The following is a 27,166-nucleotide window of genomic DNA, read 5'->3' on the forward strand; positions in this document are numbered from 1 at the left end:
AGTAGACAATGCACACCGGACGAAGAACTATCGCAATAGCTCACTTGAGCCTTTGGCTCAGGTGAGCTAAAAACATGTCTTGCAGATCTACACCTCAACGTCATCATGTACCCTAAGTTTCATCTAAATTGCTTCAAAACTGTTGGGAGTTTTGTGATGCAAGATTTGCAACGGACCGCTTGACTGCCCGCCCAACAGACTGCCTGCCCGATTACATGCCGATTCCTATATACCCCCTTATACACTTAGTGAATGGGGGGGGGGGGGGGGGGAGGGAGTTGTAAAATCTGATGGGATGACTTGCATAAAATATCTATCTTCCCAATTCGATCTTCCTTTGTTGGACACGCTCTTTTTTAACTGGCCGCGAAAATGATTTATTTATTTTTTTTTTTTTTACTGGTCATGTCGGACCAATCAATTTGACCACCATTCCTAAAAAGTTACTTGCCCGACAGGGATTTTTACGGGTCTGGACCATCAGACAACAGTGTGCAGCATTGCTGTAAGTTTCAGTAGGATACCTTAAACAGTTTTGAAGTTACACTGTCCACAAAATTGATCATGGACAGGAAAACGGATGGACTGATGGACAACCTGAAAACATAATGAAAGCACGGACAGCTTGAAATGCTTTTTTTCTGTTTCATGGAAATGGCAAAGAAAATTCAACTTACAATTTGATGTCTGTTCCAAGTCTGACAGCAATGTCTTCATAATCCTGCTTGGAATGGGCAATCAGCTCAGGACAGCCCAGTGTCTGTAGCTGTGAGGCAGCAACCCGTGAGGCAAGAGTTTCACCTGCAGGGAGACAAACAAACTTGCATATAAAACAGGATGGCGAGATCCCAGTGTCTTGCTCACAGGACATCACTCATTCTCAGAATTATTTACAGCTTACAAAAATGTCAAGAATGAGTTGAGCGAGTGGATGACAGCATAAATTGTATCCAATCTCAAGTATTTTTAATCTTGAATTCCCAACCAGAAATGAGAGATGAAGTTGTTCAATGCTCAACCGAGTATGACAAGTTCACCTTCCATGCATTCTTGGAGACTTTTACCCAAGAAGAACTTGGGGGCTTTGGGAGCCTCCAGGGAGCATGGTGTCTATTTATATATTCCATCACACTGATGATAATGCCTGCCAAGTTTGTAGAAAATTTGACCATGCATTTTCATGAAGATCAGAACATGAATGGTCTAAGGGGGCCACCATTTGATCTGGCACAAATAAACTTGACAGGGTTATCTATGCAAAGAATTTCTGGTGTGAGATAATTTCCTTTTCTTTTATTTTTAAAGGGGATGGCTAGTAACTGATCTGTGGGAATCAGTGGGAATGCTGGGGGATGATTGTTCCAATCCTTGTGGGATTCATTTAAGAGTACATTATATATCTATTATTGTGTGAAAATTATTTGCTTCAGAATGGTCTCGTATTCAAGTAATGTGCAGTTCAATGTTTCCAGGTTAGCATGCCTGTACGATCGCCCCGACACTGTACAGGCATGAACTTATCACAATCCTCAATGTATTAACTCATAGTATTAACTTAGCTCTACCACTTTTGGATTCTACAGAAGATCTTTAAAGATTCCTTAACTGGGGGGGGGGGGTTTAAACATATCAAGATCCTATCTCCCTAGGGATGCTCCCTGCCAAGTTTGGGGAAAAATCTGTCATGGGGTTTTCAAGAAGAAGAAGAAAATAGAAAAAGTTAATGCACTGCGGATGATGGACGATCGCAATAGTTCACCGAGTCTTCGGCTTAGATGAGTTGATAAAAATGCAACATCTGAGATATGGACAGGAAGGGAAGAAGACAACCAACCTGGGAGGGTAATCATAGGAGTGCCAGCCCAGAGGACATCCATTCCCGTAGTGTGGCCATTGCATAGGGGTGTATCCAGGCAGACATCGGCCAGCTGGCCTCGCCGCACATGCTCTTCCTTGGATGCAACGGGAGAAAAGATGAGGCTGCTCTTTGGCATGCCCATCTGGGTAGCAGTGGCCAATAGGTGTGGCTCACCAGCAGCTGGGAAGCGCAGGAGCCACAGCACACTGTTGGGCACCTTCTGGATGATCTGTGAGAAAAGAGGGTTGTAATAGTGACAGTCTCATGATCTACATACAGTCAAACATGCCTTTGCAGTAACCCGACTTGTGGCCACCTGCCGTATGCAGTCACGGACGAGCCGGTGGGACCTACCCTTTTTTAGGATTGCTTTGCTTTTGTTTGTTTTGGGATATCTCAGCCATTTAAAAACTAATTTTCATCACTAAGCTTTGAATTCCTCTTAGAATTGTATGCTCTGTAACATTTCCTTCAGTGGTTTCTAAATATCTTGCAAAAAGTTAAGAGCTGAATACTCACCTCAACCAATACTATACCATCTCTTTTAAGGGGAAGTCCAGGTGATTGTCATAATTTCACATTTTAAGTACAGTCAAACCTGTCTATAGTGGCCACCTAAGGGAGATGAAAAAAGTAGCCATTATAGACAGGTGGCCACTATAGACTGGTTATCCAACTTAGTGTGCATTGCCTATATGTACATGTATCATCGCTGTATAGGCACTTACATGCACATGTGTACGTATGCACATGTGTGTTTCATGCATTAAACAATGCCGGAGTTTATGAAATTGTTGCACAGTAGCATGTGTACAGTCGTGAAGAAACCTCAACACTCGTGCATCATTATGACTGAACGAGTGATGAATGCAGCGGTGGCAATCACTGAACGTTGCCCATGAGTGACTGGCATGGCTACAAAGCAGAAAAACATGCTGAATTATCGGCTCGGCTATGGCTCCATCGGGTCTGTGGCTCTTATAAATGGGTTAAAATCTACCCCGGGAAACAAAATTTGTGGCTGCTGGCAGTGTTAAGACAGGTGGTCGCTATACACAGGGCCTTTTTAACAGGGCTTTTCTCTCGGGGGTATTTTTCAGTTGCCGCTATAGACAGGTGGCCGCTAAGGCAGGTTTGACCATACATGAATTGACAGGTCCACGTATAGATTTGAGGAATTCATTGTGGTTCTAGTGCAGAGAAACCAATACTCTTAAAGACCCAAAACCAGTCAAACTGCTGCACGCACGGTAATGAGCAGTACGCTTCATATTTATCGTACTTCTCATTTCACAAATCTTGCTGTTCATTTTAACAAGAACTCGCAAGATTTAGCAAGGAAAGAGGAAGGGGCCTATAAATTGTGAAATAAAACAGAACATGCTTACAGGACATGGAAGGATAGTGGAATGATTTGATGTCTGAGAAACGCTCTTTTGTTTGATATACAAATTTCATATTTTTGATGTTTTTTTTTTTAGGTCTCCAAGTAAGCAATGAAGTTCGAGCAATTTTCAGACTTTTTGTTGTCCCGGATTTGATTGATTTTCTTCTTTCCATGGACCTGACCTGTGCAAACAAGGCAAGTGCAAAAATGTGTCTCGCCCATTCGTATAAAAGAAATTAACGTTTTTCTAACTCCGCGAAGTTCATTGACCCCTGTCTGTGACCTTTGACCTTGTGATGACCTTCGACTCCCCAAGGGACATCTATCATCCAAGTTGGTCACAAACGGACATAGGGATCAAAAGTTATGAGCCATAATCAAAACGCGCCGTAAGAACTTAACATTGGGTCCTAAAAGTTTTGTTTACCCTCGTGACCTTTGACCTTGTGATGACCTTCATGTTGGGTAAAATGTGTAACTTTGTACAACCATTCTTCCCTCCAAGTTTGATTGAAATTAAGTCCTCAGTAGAGAGTTAGTCAAGTTTTGTAGCATTACGAACGGATGGATGCCACAGGCGATCCCTTACGTCTCCTCCCTCATCTCCAGTGGGCTCGACAAAAATAAATTTTATATTTGTTCGTGACTTGGGCTTGACATAGAAAAGCCAAGCTAACAGAAAATATGAACAAGGCAAGTGCCAAAATGTGCCTCGACAATTCGCGTAAAAGAAATTAATATTTTTCTAACTCCCGGAAGTTTATTGACCCTGCCTATGACCTTTGACCTTGTGGTGACCTTCAACTCCCAAGGGACATCTACCATCCAAGTTTGGTCACAAACGGACATAGGGATCAAAAGCTATGAGCCATAATCGAAACGCGCTGTAAAATTGAACATTGGGCCCTAAAAGTTTGTTTACCCCTGTAGGTGACCCCTTGTGGTGACCTTCAACTCCCCAAGGGACATCTACCATCCAAGTTTGGTCACAAACGTACATAGGGATCAGAAGTAATGAGCCATAATTGAAACGCGCCGTAAAAACTTAACACTGGGCCCTAAAAGTTTGTTGGACCCCTGTCTGTGACCTTTGACCTTGTGGTGACCTTCATTTTTGGCAAAATGTGTAACTTTGTATAACCACTCTTCCCTCCAAGTTTGATTGAAATTGAAGTCCTCAGCAGAGAGTTATTCAAGTTTTTGTAGCGTTACGGACGGAAGATGGACGGACAGAAGCCGCAGGCGATCCCCCTTAGTCTCCCCGCACCTCTGGTGGGCTCGACAATAAAACTGCAAGGTTTTAAAGGGATTTAATAGGTTTAAAGTGCAACAAAAATCACAAAGTATAATGTAACAACAGTACAAAATTAAATAACAAAAGCTGTGCAAGAAAAAAAGTCATGAAGGGATAATTGAAATTGAAATTGAATTGAACTTCATATCTGCCACAGTTCTGGGGAAGTTGCAAAATTAGAAGGGGGGGGGGTTGATGTCAAACTGCAGAAAGCAAAGTCGCTACAAAACAAAAACAGAAAAGGAATAGCAAAGCTTATCAACTTTCCTTGCATTTATGAAAAAGCCTGAAAAATGTCTGAAACATCTGTATGATTAATGATTTCATGAGATACCATGATCACTGTGTGCTGATCTTCTCAAAATAAGGGTGATTACTGAGCAATATTTATGACTACTTCACAATATCTCTGGAACTGCATGTCACAAAAGGCCTATATGTAAGTACCCAACATCTGAATATCCCATTTAGATGGCAGCTAAATTGTGAAATTCATTTTCCACAAAAGGATACCCAGAACGCACAATGTGACTGTGACTTACATTGACCCACATCCTAAGAGTGGCTGGATCTATCTTGTACAGCTGGTTGAAGTTACAGAAGACGATGGCGTCATCGGGGAGACCATACATGCTGCGCGTGGTAATAAGGGGGTAGACTGGTACCTCCTCTCCAGTTGCAGATTTGGGAATCAGCTGGACAGGCATTAAGGAGATACACGTACATATCTTCCATTCAGTCAATTGGTTGTATTACAAGTGCTACACCAACAAACACCTCTTGGCACTGAGAATACTGATCTTTTAACACATTTCATAGGTATCTAACCACAGTTTTGAATTGTACAGGTGTTTAATACTGCTATAAATCTATAATTTCACAAAAGATCATGATGTGGCCTAATTAACTTTTTATCCATATGCTCTTTTCCCCATTTAAATGAAAATATATTTGCCAACAAAAGGCTGCCCCCCCCAGCCCCCCCCAGCCACCCGAAAAGGCCAGTTTTACATTACGGAACCAAATGATGCTAACTCTGCATTCAGATTTTGAAGAATGTCAATCAAACTTGAGAATAAAACTAATGTAAAAAAGAGCATGCACGTGTTCCACACATGCTGTGAAGCTTCCTTTACCATCACTGATGTATTGCATGAGAATAATAGATAGTGCTACTGCCCAAAAAAAAAACCCACAAAACAAAACAAACTAGAAATGTTGCTATGGTGACTGGTATGCCTCCGCCATAATGCATGATTCTCCTAATAGGTCTATAGTACATGTGGACAATGTGTGATTACATTTTCACAAAATTGGCAAAATAGTAAAATGACATGTTTGTCACAAATGTATTGAATGTTCACCTTCCTTGACCTATGTTTAATTGGATGAATAGGAGAGCATGTATTTGGGGATTTAAGAACTTTAACTTGACTTTGACCCTTTCATAAGTTTATGCAATGAGTAATTTTCAAGGTATGGAGAAAAAGTGCAATTTCTGTATTGAACAGTAAATTGTTATCATTTTCATCTGGCCTTTGATTTATAAGAGAATCACTGTCAGGCAGAACATACATAATATGTACTAAGTTTCAAGATAACTTGAGCCACTTTTGAGATATGGAGAAAGAAATAAGTTCAGCACTTTCACTTGATCTTTGACCTTTTGACCTTTGACCTTCTTGGCAAAAAAACAAAACAAAAAACAAAACCAGAGAATCTCTATTTAGTTATACATGCATACATCAAGTTAAAAAAACCAATCCTGCTGGCATTGCACAAATATAAGGAAAATAGCAAAATTTTAAAGTATTGCCCTTGACCTTTGACCCCATGAACCCCAAATTCCCTAGATAACCGCTGCCAGTCAGAACATGCATATGTGACCATGCACCTCAAAACGAACATAAAGTCGCACACACTGATTTTGCGTGAGGACTGAAAATAAGTGAAATGGATCAGCCTAGCCGAACTTGACTTTTTCATATTTTCTGAAAGAGCGGGTCTTCTTTTACATTATGCTAAAATTTGGTATCATAAAACGGGCAGGAAAGTGTGTTTTTTTAGCAGTTTATCTCGAACATTTTTGGCAGAATAGTGTGATTAGGTTTGTCTTTAGAATCCCCTTTTCATTTCTGAAAAACCTTGTCCACACTCTTCACTTTCAACTCTAATAACTTTTGCAAGGATAGTGCTACTGCTTTGAAAGTTGGCATTAATTATGGACAGAATACGTTAATGAGGCATGCTTAATTTCAATTTAATCTGATAATCCCTTCATTGTTGTTACTCTGGTGGTTTACTTCCTGTTTTTTGTCCCATTCATCGCACAGCCAGCACAGTTTGGTAAAGATTAAGCGCTTGAATAGACACTGTACTTCAGAGCCTCTTTTCTCAGTTTACACTTTTCCTGAGTTTGTGCTTTCTCTCCAATATTTAGATAGGTTAGGAGAGTCCATTTGATTTGAGTTATACATCATTTTAAAGCTTAAAGTCTGCTCTTTCAGAATATGGTCTCAACTAGAAATGAGTACTACTACTTGTCTGGCGACTTTTTGTTTGTTTTGAGGTGCAGGGTCACATATATACTATGTTCCATGGAGATACCTTGAACAATTTCCAAGATACAGAGAAAAAAAGTGAAATTGTAACATTTTACTTGACCTTTGGACCTCATGACCCCAAACTTTTGCCAGAGAATCTTAATTGGGTAATACATGTATACACAAAGTTTCAAGAAAATATCTTCAGGCATTGCACAGATATGGGGAAAATAGTGAAATTGTAAGCATTTGACCTTGACCTTTTGACCTTTGACCTTGAGCACCCAAAAGTTGATAGGCACAACTTCACCCCCTAATACACATACATGCCAAGTTTTATTAGGATACTTCAAAAGGTTTTTTAGTTACGCTGTCCACAAAATTCATTATGGATGGACGGAAGGACGGACAAACGGACGGACGGAAGGAAGGACGGAAGGACGGACAGACGGACGGACAGATGGAAGGACGGACGGACAACCCGAAAACATAATGCCTCCGGCACCACTTCGTGGCGGAGGCATAAAAACAAAAACTTAGAATGCTATGATAATCCTAGTCCCTAAGTTTCAATATCTCTACAAAATCATGTATGCATCACACATAAAGTGAAGTTGATGGGCAGGTGGAGGGAACAGAAATGCAGAACAGTGTCAGTTAGTTTTTAAATTCCTACCTGTGTCAGAGCAAGCCCATGGCACAGCGTGACCCCATTGATGTTAGCTTGAACTTGTCCTTGAGTAACCATGTTTGCTATGGCCTGCGATGATGTACTCTCAATTACAGGGAAGTGTAGTTTGTCGCTGTTGGACACCTCCCCGTTCACAGCAACCTAAATGTACATGTGTGAAACATTTCCAATGAGTTTTGCACGAGCAGGCATTGAAGTGTTCGACACTGATACCACAAAGTGATAATCATTTCAAGTGTATACAGAGGTTGAACTCACTATTGCAGCTACTGGGAAAAGGCAAGATTCTTTGAAATACTAATCAATATGATTGAACACAAGTAATTATGGATTTACTGGTTTGCTAATGTCCAAGCACATTTCATCTTGATGTTTTGGGAAAACCAAAAACTGAAGGAATTAGCTCAATCCATGGTATTTTTGTATGTTTTTTTTGAAAAATGTTACCATGGCAACAATGACAAAAGATGCGCACACCAAAACACCATATTGGTCACATGTCCCCAAAATCTAGTCAAATGCTAAATAACAGAGATTTAGCTAAATACACAACAATTTTGTATAATTCTCATTTCAAAAATGCTGATCTTACCAATACCATTCAAACACACTCGTTTGGAATTCAGGAAATATGCATATCCACATCATATAGTGGTCACATGTGCCAAATTTCAAGTCAAATACTCAAAAACTAAAGGAATTCTCAACACATTTATTTGTGTATGTTTTTAATTGAAAATATGTTTATATGGCAATGCACAAACATTGACAAAACATGTGTTTTGCAAATCTGATAATCACATTGACAGCCTTTGGACAAGCCCCTCTCGCTATATGGTATGCCTATATGGGCAAGAAAAAACGAAGGCCTTTTGAGATCTGCTTCGCACATTATCATTCATGACCGCTGGAATTCTATTGAATAATCACATTTAAGGGTTCCGGATGACCAACAGAATTGCGTGCTAACCACATCCTCTGGTCTTATGTGTTGTCCAGCATGTTCGCATACATACATTGTATGCAAATTGGGCTCGTGTAGACAGACACGCAGATTAGTCAATCTTTGCTACCAAACTCAGGTAGCAAAATCAGCAATTCAAAGGGCTAAAATAAGGACACGAAGTAGGTCTAAAATGGCCCTCGTACTGTCTCCCCTTGGCAGGGCTCACTTCATTTGCTCCCACTTGCTCGTTACCATACAGTGAGAGGGCCTTGTCGAAAGGCTTCCCAACCAAAACAACAAACCTCAGGGTGATTCCTATGACTCCATACACACTGTGTGTAGGTGCAGGCATAACAAAACCTGCAGAGACAGAATGTATATACCTACACGTTCATGATAAAGCAGTCATGTGTATCAATCAGCACTAGGGTGAGGCATAGCGCTATATGCTTGAGCGAAATATCACACTAAGGATGAAAGATAGACAGAGTAATACCTTTTCAGAGACACCCAGCTTCTCAAGGACTGGTTTGAGGTTGACAGCATTGACAATAGCCACATTGTCTCTGCCAGAGCCTGCTTTCATCTCGATGATGGCCTTATCCATGAGGTGGGGGAACATGTTCCAGTGGTCTCCGATGAAGAATGTGTACCGCATGAAGGCTAGCTTCTCAGAGTATTGGGCAGCTAGCTCTATGGGGGAGGTTACATTGTCTGTGATCAAGTAGTCCATGAAGGATGCTCCACTGGTTCCAGGATATCCCAACCACATTGCCTGACAAACACAGAGTATCATTAAGAAATGGCATTAGTCAAGAACTATTGAATATAATTAAACTAACCTGAGACAAACAAGAAAGCAAGGGGTCTCACGCTCACAGAGTATTGCAAGTTCACCTTTCACGCATTCTTGCAGACTACTACCTTAGAACACTGCAAACTTGGGGGTGGGCAGCTTTGAGGGCTTGTAAGGAGGCATGGTGTCCATATGCATATACACCATCATACTGATAAAAAACCTGACAAGTACACTAGCTTCAGGAAATTTAAGTATGCAGTTAAGAAAAAAAAAAAAAACTTAAATGAAAGAATTGTCCCCCCCCCCAATTCAATCCCTGCCAATTCCCAGGATCCACTATACATACTCCTATATCTAATTTTCCGTTTTAAACAATATATATATATATATATATACATTTTTGTTGTTGTTGTTGTTGAAATGGGGGGGGGGGGGGATTCTGCGGCCCTTGTGTTTATCCTAACAGAATGCGCCCCCCCCCCCCCCCAATGTTTTGTGCAATAATTCCGTAACACAAGAAGGCCTCATCAAGGCTTTTGTACTTTTTTTATTCAAGTCTCATGCAACCTTTGGGATCAAATTTGCAATGTCTGCATGTACCCTTACGAAGCCACACCCATTTTTCTAACTGCATGTCATGCCAAAATTTTGTGTACATTTCCAATGGAAAACAGCGCTATCATGAAACCCATAAAAACCTGTTTATTTGCGCTATTTATCACTTTGATTTTATGCTGATTATTGTTGGAAAGTGGTAAGTGAAAATTTCCATTGAAAGAACAAAAATCAAAAACAAATGAAAAAAATACAAAAAAGAAATACAAAACAAATTCCAAAAACAATTAAATACATAAGAATTGAAAGGAACTTGGGGAGTTTTTATGACGTTCAATTGTGGAATATGTTAAAACAGATATTCAAACAAAAAGAACTCTTAACCCTATTCTAACTGGGCTATTTGAGACCAAGTTTTTACGGGGGGGGGGTCAATTTAACCCCCCCTTCAGATCTCGGCCGCCGATCGCGCGATCGCAGCAAAATTTTGCCTGAACATAGAGCCGGATGTCAACTACAAGATTACATGGTCATACAAAAGAAAAATTTTGATTTTCTATTTTTAGTAAATTAATTATGCAAACTTACGCATGAAATCATATTTTCACCTATAACTCCATTAAATAGACTGATTGCTAAATTTTTGTGTAAGAGACAATGAACAATTTTCTTGTAAAGATATAGCACAATCAAAATCAGTTTCTTTTGTTTTTTATTGTTTTGTTAATTTCTTAGGTATTTCATTGTTTTTTTGACCTTTTGTTTGCTATTGTTTTTTGGCCAAAATTTGTTGCAGGCACTTTTTCAAGCTTATCTACATTAAAATTGATTAATTTCAATGGTTAAAAGTTGAAATAATCTTATTTACACCAATCTAACCAAAAAACACAATTTGCATTGGATTTGCACACAAAATCATGAATTTGAGCCATTTTCGGGTTGACATGCATACGCAAAACATTATGTAACTTCAGAACGGTATACCCGGACATCGCAAATTTGGTCTCAAAATATGCCGGAGACTTCAAAGAAAAAAGTCATGAAATGACGCGGCAAAATCTTTGCACGTTGCGGAATCGCGGCGCGAAATGTCGAGGGGGGTCAAATTGACCCCCCCCCCCCCCCCCCAGTTAGAATAGGGTTAATGCTCTCAATTAGACTAAAATACGATCTTGGCCTTAATTTGCATAATTGACAAGTAACAATAATTAGAAATTGAGAACCTAATTGGGGGGGGGGGGGGGTGGGCCCCCTAGGCCCCCTCCTCCGGGGAAGCATGCTCCAAAAGTGCTCATTTTTGGTCTAGATATTCTTTGTGGCATTCTTAGCAAATCTACTTGAAAAAAAATTCGGTATCAAAATTAATTTATTTATTTTATTGTTTTATGAATTTCTTATGTATTTCTGTTTTTCGACCTTTTGTTTTTGTCGTTTTTTTTTAGCAAAATTTGTGGCAGACCCTTTTTGAAGCATAATACTACTAAAACAAATTGATTTTAGCCATTGAGAGTAAAAATAAGCATATTTATATGAACCATGTGATAAAACTCAATATGTATTGACTTTGTACACAAGATCACATTTTTGAGCCATTTTCAGTCTCACGTGCATGTACAAAAAGTTATGTAACTTCAGAACCGTATCCCCGGGCGTCACAAATTTGGTGTCAAAATGTGCGGGAAACTCGAAAGAAAAAAGTCATAGAGCATCGCAGCAAGAGCATTGCGTGTTGCTGAGTAATTGCACGAAATGTCGAGGGGGGGCCTTTTAGGCCCCCCAGTCTTTTTAGGGTTAAGATTCCTTAATTTTTTTTTTTTTGGGGGGGGGGGGGGGTTTGGGCCCCTCTGGGGGCCCCCCAGGTGGGGCATGGTGCCCATTTGAACAAATCGAGATCCTATCCCTGTTCACATTGGAGCGATTTTGCGGCAGCGGCAGCGGTTTGCCGCTAAACTCCGCCGCAGCGGCATGCTGTTCACACTGGAGCGGTTTGCCGCGCGTAATATGCAAATTAAATTGTTCCCCTCACACACCTGCAATTTACTAGTACACACTTGTAATCAATTACGTAATATGCACATGTATACCATGAATACATTCCCCTGGGTCCGAGAATTTACACAATCACTTTTCCAAAATGAAACACACAATCAGCGAAATCAAGGATTCATAACATGCAAGAAAACTATTGGACAATCAGTACTGGAATCTCAGCTTTTCAACTTTTTGCTTTAAAAAAAATTTCAACACGCACTGCTCAAGGATATTGCTTGTGTTACTGATATTTGTATGCACGCAGAAATTATTGCATCGGACGAATTTCATATATACTGAGACAGCCGTACATATAAGGTGTCCATCCAACATCTCAATATTTCAAATATAATCTGCGAAGGTGTGTGTGATTTTGTTTGTTTGAAAAAATTACTCGGCATCCAAAGTAATGTGTTATCTTGCTTCGTGTTGATGTGAATATGACTAGTATTTTTTTGTCTGGTGTCGGCAAAGTAGTCAAACTGTATGAAAGATGAGCTCTTAAAAAACCAAACAACAATGTACTTCTTTACTTGTCATTCCAATCTTTACCATAGAATTGTATATTATGATTTTTTTCCCATCATTATTGTTTCATTCATTTTCATGTACATGTTTGTGTAATGACTTTTGTAGTTCATAACTCACTTTTCCTACTGCGCCTTGACCACATTAATTATGTGGAATTGGAGCATGATAAGTACACTGCATTAATATTATTATTATAATAATTATTATTATTATTACTACTATTACTATTATTATTACTACTATTACTATTATTTCCGATGAACTCTACGGATGGAATGTAAATGTTTGATTTGATATCTGTCACAGTTCATGTTCTTTCTGGAAGTGTTGTTACAAAGGTGAGGGGAAGTTTTAGGTAATGTGTCTACCATTCACTCTCCTACTCAAACCTATACTTTGTATGTAGAGTATAATGTAATCCACAACCGGACCATAATAAACTCGCCCACATACTGTACTCCTAGCTATGGAAAAACAAGAGTAGCATTTTCACTCTCCACAGTATGTGCTTTATATTATGCATGGGGAAGAAATTAATGGCGGTTTTGTGTCCTCTTAGAAAAAGACAAACAAACAAACAAACAAAAATGAAAACCACACACACAAACAAACACACACACAATCTCAGTTTGGAATTAAATTCATATATCTGTATTAAACCATCAAATCTACGCTTTCAGAAATCTGGATAGAATTTAAACAGACAGTCGATTTCCAAGTGAACCACACAACTGTTGGGTAGAGTGATTACCAAAAGCCAACTGAGGTCGGTTTAATTTTAAGCAAGTTTCGTGAAATTTCACTATATCATTTCTTCGGTTAATTTAACCACCAAATGAAAACATTAGTTAACTGGATTTTTAACCAACTTATGTTGGTAAATGACGAACATCACTCGAAATACACATCAACCAATGCACATACAGTAATACAAACCACATGTCAAATTTATAGCACTTGAGACACTAATTCAGGACAATTGTTACAGCATACATTTCAATTTGATGTGATCTAATATGGCAGTCTGTTGCAGAAATAAAGTACAGTGTATACATACCGTTAACATGTATTTTGCGAAGGGAAGTAATATCATATTCTGTGTTTCAAAAAAACTAGCACATTCACATGTAAAAGGAAATTTCACAAGATCTGACATTGTATGAGCAACTTTGTAAATTTGAATGGATACACATGAGTTGTCAAAACAATATACAGTGCACTCCCGTTATAATGAACACGGTTATAACGAAATTCCGGTTATAACGAAGTAAAAATTTGGGCTGCAATGTCATCCACTCTACGTATTTCTATTGTTTATTTGTTCGGTTATAACGAAATTCCAATATAACGAAAGAAAACTGCCGGTCCGGAGGACTTCATTATAATGGGAGTCCACTGTAGTAATGGTAATGGATGTAATGAATGATTAAAGTACATGTATGATAATTAACACCAATGTAATTTGTATCTCGGACCTAATTTCTATAAGCATAAATATTCTCATCTCCTACATTTGAAAAAAAAAAAATCAATTCAGTGCAAATTCCTGGCAGAAATGCATACATTACATCATAAAACAAATCAATTGTTTACATTTCATCTTTCAAACCTCAAAAAGACCAGTCTTTCTCAGTAATAAACAAGAAGTATTACATGTACATACATGTAGGACAGGGAAAAATAGGAGGGAATGGGACTGAGAGAAGAGAGCAGTACAGAGTTCATCATATAAAGTGAGCAAGAAAGAGCAGATACATGGGGGTGGATGAGGCTTGAGATTTACAATGATTTGGACACATATTGTACTGTAGTTACAAACACAAACACACACACAAAAAATCAGGATATTAAAGCAAAGGAATACAGCAAAAATGGTCACCTACATGTAGGTGCTTACATGGTTCAATATAACATCTAGTCAGATAACCAAATCATGCAACAAACAGAACAGCAACGTATTATGCATATAGTGCCATGAACTGATATGAGTTATCTGACATCAAATACATTTGTACTAACTTAATGCAAGGAAAGTACAAACTGAGTTTTCAAGATTATACATGCAATGAAATATTCGATGCCATGTCCACATTTATAGATTTGGGTTTCAAAATAAACTTACAAAGTTTTCAAAAATCTGTTGTGACATGCTTCAGGTTCACTATAAAGTGCTTGCTCTGATGCCAACTATTTTACTCATTGCCCTGCAGCATAATACAATATTACATCCATACTCCAAAGTCAAATACACAAATGTGACAGGTACTATGTAGGTGCACAGTGAAAAGGTGGAATTTAATCACATGTTTGAATAGTGTGTTAGCTACTGGCCTACCTGGGAGCAATGCAAGGAATTCTTGTGTTGTGGGCCTGTATATGCAATCGGATTTCTCCCGAGTCGAGTTCTGACTGCTAAGTGATACACATTAGCCAGCCTTGTATGATAATCATGCAGAACTTGACCATGACTTCTTCGAATATAGATGAAATTGCTTGGGGTTCATCTTCACTACTCAAGTGATACATGAAGGATGCCAGTTAAAGACAATTAATCTTGTGTTTTAAAATTACCATTCACATTATAAAGACTGGAAGTAGTTTGATCCACAATATTTCGGTTAAATTTTCTATAGATTTTTTTTTTCATTACCATGACAACACATGTATCACACATTGACCTGTACTAGTGGCCACATATGCCGAAGTCCATGTCAACTGCTAAAAAAGCAAGAGTAATTTGATCTCCAAGATTTTGCAACGGACCAACAACGGACCGATAACGGACCAGCAACAGACTGCCCAGCCACCCATCAACCTCAGGGTTATTTACATGGAGTACTGCAGTGATGATGTCACAGTGTGTTGCTGTAACTTGGGTTGGAACCAGTATATAATGGAATTAGCAGCTTATCAAGTCTTAGGTACTCATCTACATAATCATAAGTAAAACTAACTCCTTGAAAAGTGAATACGTTTCAAAGAAGCATTGACCACTAACAGTATCGATATAAACATAATTATGTACCTGATCATTCATACCTGGTACAGGTATATAGTCAAAATGCAACAATATCTGAATGGCAAATGACTTGTGAAAGAACATGGTCAGTGTTACATGAGGAGACCACAATTAAAGGTCAGTGCCTATTTCCCTAGTACATTGTACTTCTCAAACTGCTGTTTTATTTATGCAGACTTGATGTGGGGGGGGGGGGGGGGTGGAGACGATGAATAAATGGTTACATTATGGTTGACTCGGCAAATTTAGAAACTAAGGGATGGATGCCAAAGTTACAAATCCTCCTTGCTTGTACAGGAGTCTCTCTAAAATGGTCTCTCTGTCATGCAATGTGGCCTGTAGATGAGATTTAGAACGAAGATTAACTTGAAGACAAGATCAGCTGCAGCCACAATGCCTTGGTAAGACTGTGCCCTGGGGCTCCACAACTGCAGATACATGTATCTGAGGAGGGTTCAATTTGCTTTCTTCAATAAGAAGGATGAATGGCTGTGACCGTGGATGTTCTGTGTCAACCACATATGAGCAGTTTAAACAGTCCTTCCTGGAAGAACGAAAAAAGTAAGCACATATGAAAACAGTGTAAACATTCTGAAGACATACTGATGTGCATCATGTTACACTTTTATACACATGATATATCCAGTAATTTTGTATCATATATTTACTAGCAACTCCAGCAAACTAGGAGCAGGAGTGATCAAGATTAGAAGGTCATGCTTTAAAGCTGAAGATCTACTGAGCACATACAGGAGTGAGTCAAACAGGTTATCTGAAAACAGGGAGCAAAACTATTTCTGAAGGGGGAGGGGAGGTAGTACAGGCCTGTAAGAAAGCTACAGATCAAACAATTCATACCTCTGGCCTTCATGGTGCTATTTGTTTGATTTTTTTTCTGCCTAGCATAATAAAACAAGAGACCCGCGGGTCTAGCGCTCACCTGAGTATCGCAAGTTCACCTTTCACGCAGTCACTAATCTAAATTAAAATTTGACCAGGCATTCTCAAGTAGAAGATGAAAATGTACAATAAGGGCCCAATTTTTTTAAGATTCCTTAATTTGGGGGGATTGGGGCCCCCTGGGGCCCTCTGGGTGGGGCATGGTGCCCATTTTGATAAATTGAGATCCTGACCCCCTAGGGATGCTACCTGCCAAGTTTGACAAAAATCCATCATGAGGTTTTCAGGAAGAAGATGAAAATGTACAATTCAGGCCCCCATTTGGACCCTTCCAACCACCCCCCCCCCCCCTACCCAAGAGGGGCACCCCTGGATCTCCTATGAACAAACTTGAAACTACAGTCATTAATGTACTCACTCATGATATTATCTCAGCTCTATAACTTCTGATTCTAGAGATTTATAAAGATTCCTTCATTTGGGGGGGGGGGGGGAGGGGGTTTGGGACCCCTGGGGGCCCCCTGGGTTGGGCATGGTGCCCATTTTAACAAATTGAGATCCTAACCCCCTAGGGATGCTACCTGCCAAGTTTGGTGAAAATGGGTCATGGGGTTTTCAAGAAGAAGATAAAAATGTACAATTTAGGCCCCATTAGGACCCCTCCTCACCCCCTCCCCTAGGTCCCAAGGGGGGCACCCCTGATTCTGCCATGAACAAACTTGAAACTACAGTCATCAATGTACTAACTCATAGTATTAACTTAGCTCTATCACTTCTGGTTCTAGAGAAGAAGATTTTTGCGGATTCCTTAATTTTGGGGGGTTTGGGCCCCCTGGGGGCCCCCTAGGTGGGGCATGGTGCCCATTTTAACAAATTGAGTTCCTAACCCCCTAGGGATGCTACCTGCCAAGTTTGGTGAAAATGGGTCATGGGGTTCTCAAGAAGAAGATGAAAATGTACAATTTAGGCCCCATTTGAACCCTTCCCCACCCCCCTCCCCTGGGTCCCAAGGGGGGCACCCCTGATTCTGCCATGAACAAACTTGAAACTACAGTCATCAATGTACTAACTCATAGTATTAACTTAGCTCTATCACTTCTGGTTCTAGAGAAGAAGATTTTTACAGATTCCTTAATTTTGGGGGGTTTGGGCCCCCCTGGGGGCCCCCTGGGTGGGGCATGGTGCCCATTTTAACAACTTGAGTTCCTAACCCCCTAGGGATGCTACCTGCCAAGTTTGATGAAAATCGGTCTTGGGGTTTTCAAGAAGAAGATGAAAATGTAAAAAGTTTACGCACGACGGACGACGGACGACGCACGACGAACGCCGGACGAAGGGCGATCGCAATAGCTCACTTGAGCCTTTGGCTCAGGTGAGCTAAAAAAAAAAGAACTATTTCTGCAAAGAAATGTAACTTTGTGTAAGGTCAAATCTTGTGGGACCACCCTCCCCCCCCCCCCAAAAAAAAAATCCAAAACTAATAATAAAAGTGACAGACAATTTTACGTTCAAAGTTACATATGACTTGCATTTTTCATGTCCTCATGTCCTCCGAAACTGATTATATTGGCATGGGCCAATCAGTTGACCTAGACACCTATGGTACACAAAGTGTACTGTACATTCAGGATCTAATATACACTAAACGATTGATTGGTCCACGCTGCATATTGTGATATCTATCAAACATATGGGATGTGGCCATATAGAGAAGAGAAGAATCTACATGGACATTTCCTTGGAATGAAGGGGCAGGGTAAAAATTAACTAGAAATGTCGCTATGGCGACTGGTATGCCTCCGCCATAATGCACGATTCTCCTAATAGGTCTGTAGCACATGTGGACAATGTGTGATTACATTTTCACAAAATTGGCAAAATATTAAAATGATATGTTTGTCACAAATGTACTGAATGTTCACCTTCCTTGACCTATGTTTAATTGGATGAATAGGAGAGCATGTATTTGGGGATTTAAGAACTTTAACTTCGACTTTGACCCTTTCACAAGTTTACGCACTTGAGTAATTTTCAAGGTATGGAGAACTAGATATATCGCTACGGCTACTGATATGCCTCCGCCATAATGCATGGTTCTCCTCATAGGTCTATAGTACAATGTCTTGACAATGTGTGATGACAGTTTCACACAATTGGCAAAATATTAAAATGACAGGTTTGACACAAATGTGCTGAATGTTCACTTTTTCTAGAACTAGGTTCAATTGGATGAATGATTAAAATGTCAGAGTGCAGGTATTTGGGGAACTGATGATTTTTACTTGACTTTTGACCCTTTTATAAGTCTATGCATTGAGTAATTTTCAAGGTATTGAGAAAAAGCATAATTTCAGTATCAAATGGGAAAATAGCATTATCTAAACCTGGCCTTTGACCTTTGACCTCACAGTTCCAAAGAGAATCACTGTTAGGTTGAACATGCATAAATATGTAAGTTTCATGACGATACCTTGAGTTACTTTCGAGATATGGAGGAAAAAGTGCAATTTAGCACTTTCACTTGACCTTTGACCTTTTGGCAAGAAACTTCCCCAAAAATATATATTGGGTAATACATGCCATACATCAAGTTTGAAAAAAAAAACCCTTCAGGCATATTGCATTTTAAGGAAAGTAGTGATATTTTGAGGAGTTGACCTTGACCTTTGACCCCCTGACCTTTGACCCATGACCCCAACTTCCCTATATAATCACTGCCCATCGGTACAAGCATATATACTAAGTTCCATGAAGATACCTCGAACCATTTGCGAGATATGGAGAAAAACATGAAATTTCAATTTTTTTTTCACAAAATAACCAGTGACCTTTGACCTTTGACCCTGTGACCTTAAAATCCACACAAAGTATCATCCCCCAAGGATATACCCTCATACCAAGTTTGATGTAAAACCACCACACGGTTCTTGAGATATCGACAAAAACAAAACGGGACGGACGGACGTACGTACGGACGTACGGACGGACGTACGGACGTACGGACGTACGGACGTACGGACGGACGGACGGACGGACGGACGGACGACCCGAAAACATAATGCCTCCGGCCACTTCGTTGCGGAGGCATAAGAAGTGCAATTTCTGCATTGAACAGTAAATTGTTATCATTTTCATCTAGCCTTTGATTCATAAGAGAATCACTGTCAGGCAGAACATACATAAATATGTACTAAGTTTAAAGATAACTTGAGCCACTTCCGAGATATGGAGAAAGAAGTAAGTTCAGCACTTTCACTTGATCTTTGACCTTTTGACCTTTGACCTTCTTGGCAAAAAAAAAAAAGAATCCAAGAGAATCTCTAGTGGGTTATACATGCATACATCAAGTTTTTAAAAAAATAATCCTGCTGGCATTGCATAAATATAAGGAAAATAGTAAAATTTTGAAGGATTGCCCTTGACCTTTGACCCCTGACCTTTGACCCCATGAACCCCAAATTCCCTAGATAACCACTGCCAGTCATTACATGCATATATACTTTGTTCCATAAAGACACCTTGAACAATTTCCAAGATACAGAGAAAAAAGTGAAATTTTAACATTTTACTTGACCTTTTGACCTTTGACCTTTTGATCACATGACCCCAAACTTTCACCACAGAATCTTAATTGGCTAATACATGTATACACTAAGTTTCAAGAAAATATCTTCAGGCATTGCATAGATATGGGGGAAATAGTGAAATTTTAAGCATTTGACCTTGACCTTTTGACCTTTGACCTTGAGCATGTGCACCCAAAAGTTGATAGGCACAACTTCACCCCCTAATACACATACATGCCAAGTTTCATTAGGATACCTCAAAAGGTTTTGATAGTTACCCTGTCCACAAAATTCATTACAGACGGACGGAAGGACGGACGGACGGACGGACGGACGGACAACCCGAAAACATAATGCCTCCGGCACCACTTCGTGGCGGAGGCATAAAAATTAAAAATGTGCCTTCAAAGAATTTCACTCTTAAGTTCAGTAAAATATGTACATGTGTTGTAAGAAAAATTATCAGGTACAGTACATGTACCATCACTTCCCAAATAAAGTTGTTTTATTTTCCTCCCACAGGAGTATGGTCAAGTTCTTAACAATAGTTATGGAATACATGTACTAGGTGTTACAGAAAACATTTCCCACTTTTGGTGCTTAATAGCTCGAAAACTATATATCAGATAAAACTGTCATCGATATGAGTAACAGCTGAAGAGTGTACAATTTAGTTGGAGGTGATTTGAATATGAAAACCCAGATCAGTTTCATGAAGTCCATTATTAATTTCAAAGTTAGGTTCCAGATTCTGGTCAAGTTTTAACCCTCTGTACAAAACCTGAACTTTACATAGGAACTAATGTGCATGTGAGTGTGTACTTACATAATGACCCTGAACAGTGGACCTGGATACCACCTGTTCAGAGCTCTGCTCCAAGGCACATGAATGCTTTAACTATTCATCATGGATTGCCTGGGCACTGCTAGTCTGAATTCCTAGCAAAGGGTGAAATGCATACAACTGTACATTAAAAAAGTAAGCACATGTTTCCATGTGCTTGCATACACCACATTTCAGAACGAATGAAGACTAGCTGTGATAATGGAATTTCTCATCAATCAATAATGGAGCATTCAAATTTTGGTCATTGTCCAAGACCGTTGTCTGGCTGTCAACTACACACTCCCTTACACACCAAATTGACTTCTGCGCAAAGTTAAAGTTTTGTACAGAGGGTTGAAAATAGAGCAAAATCTGAAACCTAGCTGAAAAAAAAAAAATTAATGTTTAGTTTAATGAAATTGAATTACATTATTGTATGCTGTCATTTTGAAATTGTCTCCAACAAAACTGTATACTATTCAGCTATTGCTCATATAAATGTCAGTGTTATCTGATATATAGTTTTTGAAATATTAAGGATCAAAAGTGGGAATTTTTTTTTGTAACACCCAGTACATAGAATATAAATCTTTTGAATAATGCACTTTCAGTAAATTCTGAAAGCTGAAACTCACAGCTTTCCAGTCAATGAGTGAGCTTGCATCAAAGCCTGGTCAGGGATGCACCCTCCTCTGCATGGTCTTTCTGCATCCGCTGAATAGGAGGGCAGCAGATTCAATCACTGTTTACCTGAGGGCAAATGATATTTGCACAAGTGATGTGTTATACAATCCATTATATAATGTTATTTCCTTACATGAATAGGGGAATTTTTTTACTCAGCACAAAGAAAATGTAATATAAACAGGTCTCTTTTAAATAGGACCTTAGTCCTTCACTCCCACAACTATCACCATCTGCTGAAATTGATTGTCTGAACATTTGATAACTTATATTTCCTCTTAGATTGCTCATTTGGCAGTACAATGTGAGCGCTACATGTACTAATAATAATATGCCAAGTGCTTATCTCAATGAAATTATAATGAAAATATACATTTGGTATTGTTACCGACATGAATTAATGCACTGATCTACATGCAGAACAAAATACAGCGGTCATCTTTCCTACCAAGGACCACAAAGGATTGGTACAGCCTTCCACCAGAGGAAGTAGTGGCTGCGTCAACCCTTGATACATTATGTCAAGGGTCAGCAACTAATCAACCACTGCATCACTAGGCATTTTTCCCCTTGAGAAGAATTAATTTTACACTGAAGGAACTCTTTCCAAGTCTATTGACTGTGGGAAATGTGGGCATCTTTGGAAAGCAAGACAAGATAATGCACATATATGCTTACCAGCTACAGTTACAGTTAACTGAATTTTTAAACATTACCTGTTAGTGTTTCTTCATACCTGGTCAGACTGAATCTGATGGGATTTAATTCACTTTCTCACAAGATAAATCAGTTACTACCTGTCTGATGATGCCAGACTGAGGGCGAGTAAATTTAAGTAAATTTAGTAATTGTCATGCCAATGGACATAGTTGTGGTCGTGTGTATGTATTTATAACAGTGCAATGGCAGTATAGCAGTACAAAAACGCCTAACATTACATCTAGGCCATGGGGCGGAGTCAATACCTCAAACATAATACCTAACCGTTATATATCTAGGTTGAGTCTAGTAGAATAGGTGTAACAGTACTATCACAGTATCAGGCCTAGCTGTTTTTGTTATTCTGTTTGAATTTATTTGCCGTTTATCATTCCTACAAATCCTAGTAAGAGTATTTACGCCAAATCTTTACTAATAGTTATAAATTACTTCAAATTTCTAAATTTCCCCTACATTATTTTCATTTTATTAGAAATAATTCAAACAATAATCAATACTCTATCCGAGTCTATGATATCAAGTAAATCTCCCTCAATAGCCACAGTTTGACTTTGAGTTGCCCAATCGACGATCGTATTTTCTGGCCAGCCCGGCTCGGTACCATGAGGTAGAGAATCTAGTACAGAGTACTACGTAGACTGTCTAGATCTAAATTACTTATCTAGAAAATCTAGACGTTCTAGTCTTTGGTTGTCTACGGTAAACTTTTTTTTTTTTAATAGGGTCTGGCCCTAGATAAAATTTAAAATAATACTAGAAATGTCGCTATGGCGACTGGTATGCCTCCGCCGTACTGCATGATTCTCCTAATAGGTCTATAGTACATGTGGACAATGTGTGATTACATTTTCACAAAATTGGCAAAATATTAAAATGACATGTTTGTCACAAATGTATCGAATGTTTACCTTCCTTGACCTATGTTTAATTGGATGAATAGGAGAGCATGTACTTTAACTTCGACTTTGACCCTTTTATAAGTTTACGCACTTGAGTAATTTTCAAGGTATGGAGAAAAAGTGCAATTTCTGTATTGAACAGTAAATTGTTACCATTTTCATCTGGCCTTTGATTCATAAGAGAATCACTGTCAGGCAGAACATACATAAATATGTACTAAGCTTAATAGATTACTTGAGCCGCTTCCGAGATATGGAGAAAGTAGTAAGTTCAGCACTTTCACTTGATATTTGACCTTTTGACCTTTGACCTTCTTGGCAAAAAAAAATCCCAGAGAATCTGTAGTGGGTAATTGTATGCATACATTAAGTTTTAAAAAAATAATCCTGCTGGCATTGCATAAATATAAGGAAAATAGTAAAATTTCGAAGTATTGCCCTTGACCTTTGACCCCTGACCTTTGACCCAATGAACCCCAAATTCCCTAGCTAACTACTGCCAGTCAGTACATGCATGTATACTTTGTTCCATAAAGATACTTTGAACAATTTCCAAGATACAGAGAAAAAAGTGAAATTTTCACATTTTACTTGACCTTTTGACCTTTGACCTTTTGACCTCACGACCCCAAACTTTCGTGGCGGAGGCATAAAAATAGCTACCGGCGGTATGCAATCGACCGTATATGGTCCATTTATGGAAAGCCCTTCCCATCTATGGACCCCATACATTCCTAGGTGTGGGACTAGTAGGACAGTAGGAGTGCTCCTATGGAAGTACCGGTAGTAGTTCTAGATCTACTCTAGACTTCAAGTCTTCAGTACCATGTTGGCAGAATACCATCAGACATAGATAAGCGTATATGGGACTGTGATATTGGTAGACGATGCTTTCTTTCGCTGGCGAGTCTGCGTCTATGGCAAAATACGTGGAAAGTTACATCTGCAATGTACTGTATACGCTATATATTTCGCGAATTTCGCGAGTCGGGAGCTATTCGCGAATTTAACAACACGCGAAAATATTACCTTCCAAAATGAATCCCTTGCCTTGATGATACAAAAATTTCAGTACTAGTAGTATACCATGTCATGGCTTACCGAACAGACCATATACTGTACTGGCTAAGCTTGTTTACGTACATATAGCACGTCCACGTCTACTTACGAATACTGTAGAGAGCCAATCCATTATCGCAAGGGGACCACTCGTCAGAAATCTAGCGCGATGGACTTAACCACTTCAAAAATGTTGAATTCTAACTTACTAGTTAGCAGAGTTTGGTAAGTTTTTTTTCATGCAGTGTATAACTAGTATCATTCTTATTTGCTAGTAAGTTAAAAATTCACACTTTCTTTGCCACTTCATATTTTCTCTGGTCCCCAAATCACGAAAATGTGTGACAGCGCCAATTCGCGAAAATTTATGTACGCAAAAATTATAGCGTATACAGTAGTCTCTGCAGGAGAGTGACCGCTGTCATGCCTCGAAACAAATGCAAAATCTCAAGAAAAACCAAGCGAGTAACTTACCATTTAGCCTGATTTCATCACCAATGGTCTCCAATTCGATATTTTTTCAGGAGTGTTTTTGTGAGCATAATTGCGTTTATTGTACAAAAGTTGTCTTTTCCGGACCTCTTCGTTCGATGTGTTACCCTTCGCGAGACTCTTATTTCAAGCTAAATTTTGTGACCCCACCCACATATAACGTCACAAACTATACCCCGTATGATTGGTCAACAGCAACCTCGCCGCAGCGGCAGACTAGTTAAATCGCTCAGTGGAGCGATTTGAGAAAACCGCTTGTGGTTGCCGCTCTGAAAAGTCGCCGCTACTGCTCCAGTGTGAACGGTTGTACATGAACAACATACGAGGGATTTTTGCGGCACACCGCTGCCGCTGCCGCAAAACCGCTTTAGTGTGAACGGCCCTTAAGGATGCTACCTGCCAAGTTTGGTAAAAATCGGTCATGGGGCTCTCCAGAAGAAGATGAAAATGTAAAAAGTTTACGCACGACGCACAACGCACGGCGGACGGCGGACGACGGACGACGGATGCCGGACGAAGAGCCTTTGGCTCAGGTGAGCTAACAAACTTGACACTCTGGTCATCAATGTACTTACTCATTAAGTACTATTATTATTATTCTATTATTTTTTTTTTTTGCTCTAGCACTTCTAGTTCTTGAGAAGAAGATGATTAAAGAATGTTTTGTTTTTTTTTTCTGGGGGGGGGGTGAAAATCTATCATGTAGTTTTCACGAAGAAGATGAAAATGTACAAAGTATACACAAGATGCATAATGGACGAAGAGAGGTTGCAATAGCTCACTTGGGCCTCGGCTTAGGTGAGCTAAAAAGTTTCGTCAAAAAATTTTTTCAAGAAACTGAGGGGGGTACCTCTTTACCCCATGAAACTTGATTTGGTGGGGGTATAGAATTCAGAGAGCTACATTTTAAAGAGGAGAGCCATTCTTCCACTGCATATACGAGAACAATCTATCTGATAACAGCCAATACCTGAATTGGTGCTGGTCTGAGCGCAAAGATCTCATTGCGGGCTCCTTTGGTGTATCCATTCATGTTGACCAGAATATGGATGCCATCAGCACTGATGCGATCTGCTGCTTTACCATTGCATGGGATCTTGGGGAGAAAATGGAGCATTACTTGATATTCCTCTCATACATTCAAAGGGGTAAAAACCAAATATACATGCAGCAATGTCAGTAGCATACATCAGTGAATGTTTGAAGCAATTACACAATCTGTTAAAAAGCTATGAATTTTTAAAGCTTTGGTGCAGTCACAACTAGATGTGAAGACTATTGCAGTTCGAGACGTCACGTATGGGAAAATACAAAGAAAGTAAACAGAAATTTACATTTTTATGAAATGTACACATTCTGACTTGTTACCTGACATATGTTAAAGTGAAAACATAGTTCTGGTAAGGGATTGAGAACCTGTGTCATACCATTTCATATCTGCTTGCAATATATTGCAAGAGTCTACCAAGAAACTTACTTGGCTGATGTGATTTGTTTTGGAGTATTTTGAGATCAAAAGAGTAGAATAATAAAAGTCGGCATACTGCCTTGTATTCCAAAAGGATCCAGGCTAACTCGGTTTTAGGGACAACTCGGCCCTATTTCAGACAATTTACATGCAGTTTCAATTACCATATATCATACATAGGCGCACATTCATTTTGTATGCGCCAAAGAGTTCTTTAATGCGTGCATAGAACTCTGTCCATAATTGCGCCCAGCCAGAACGCGAAGAACTCCCATAGTACAACACTGTACAATCCAGAAGAACAACTTGGTGAATCCGAGTTAGCCTGACCTCGATCGGTTAAGTTCTAAGATTACGACTTCATCGAACCTTTTTGGTTAATATTTCACATTTTTGTTGTTACCCAACGAATATCTTGTTATTACAATGTTATTCCACACATTTCTTAGACATACGTGTACATTTTGGAGCGAAATTTGACAATTCTGCAGGTGTACCAGAACTATGTTTTACCTGGTAATATCATTCCCCCTGCCTCTGAGAGGAAGTCAAGCACTCTTTCATTATGTTAGAAAAGTGAAAATATGTTGAATTTCTTTATATTTTCTTCATTTATAGTTTCCAAACATGACTTCATAAAGTGTTGTAATCTCATCCAGCGATAAACCCCCAAACTGTAACAAGAGACCCGCGGGTCTAGCGCTCACCTGAGTATCGCAAGTTCACTTTTCACGCAGTCACTAATCTAAATTATTCACAGCTCTACCAAAATTTGACCAGGCATTCTCAAGTAGAAGATGAAAATGTACAATAAGGGCCCAATTTTTTAAAGATTCCTTAATTTGGGGGGATTGGGGCCCCCTGGGGCCCTCTGGGTGGGGCATGGTGCCCATTTTGA

The 27,166-nt window shown here is 39.3% G+C and overlaps 1 protein-coding gene across 1 annotated transcript in view; it reads right to left on the minus strand.

The window, feature by feature from the left end:
• Positions 1-403: 403 nt before the first annotated feature.
• The window catches only part of LOC139714924 (UDP-N-acetylglucosamine--peptide N-acetylglucosaminyltransferase 110 kDa subunit-like), a 48,160-nt gene continuing 21,397 nt past the window's right edge, over positions 404-27,166 (minus strand). The window contains exons 5-10 of the mRNA XM_071626571.1: positions 25,771-25,896; positions 9,216-9,494; positions 7,759-7,914; positions 5,082-5,234; positions 1,835-2,087; positions 404-801 (exon numbers count right to left, since the gene is read on the minus strand). Of these exons, the coding sequence (XP_071482672.1) occupies positions 674-801; positions 1,835-2,087; positions 5,082-5,234; positions 7,759-7,914; positions 9,216-9,494; positions 25,771-25,896 (1,095 nt within the window). The 3' untranslated portion in view covers positions 404-673. The remainder of the gene's footprint in view (positions 802-1,834; positions 2,088-5,081; positions 5,235-7,758; positions 7,915-9,215; positions 9,495-25,770; positions 25,897-27,166) is intronic.

Source organism: Diadema antillarum, unplaced genomic scaffold, assembly GCF_040938485.1.
Source record: "Diadema antillarum isolate AM-2024a unplaced genomic scaffold, OU_Dant_1.0 seq00002534_RagTag, whole genome shotgun sequence".
In the NCBI taxonomy this organism is placed as follows: Eukaryota; Metazoa; Echinodermata; class Echinoidea; order Diadematoida; family Diadematidae; genus Diadema; species Diadema antillarum.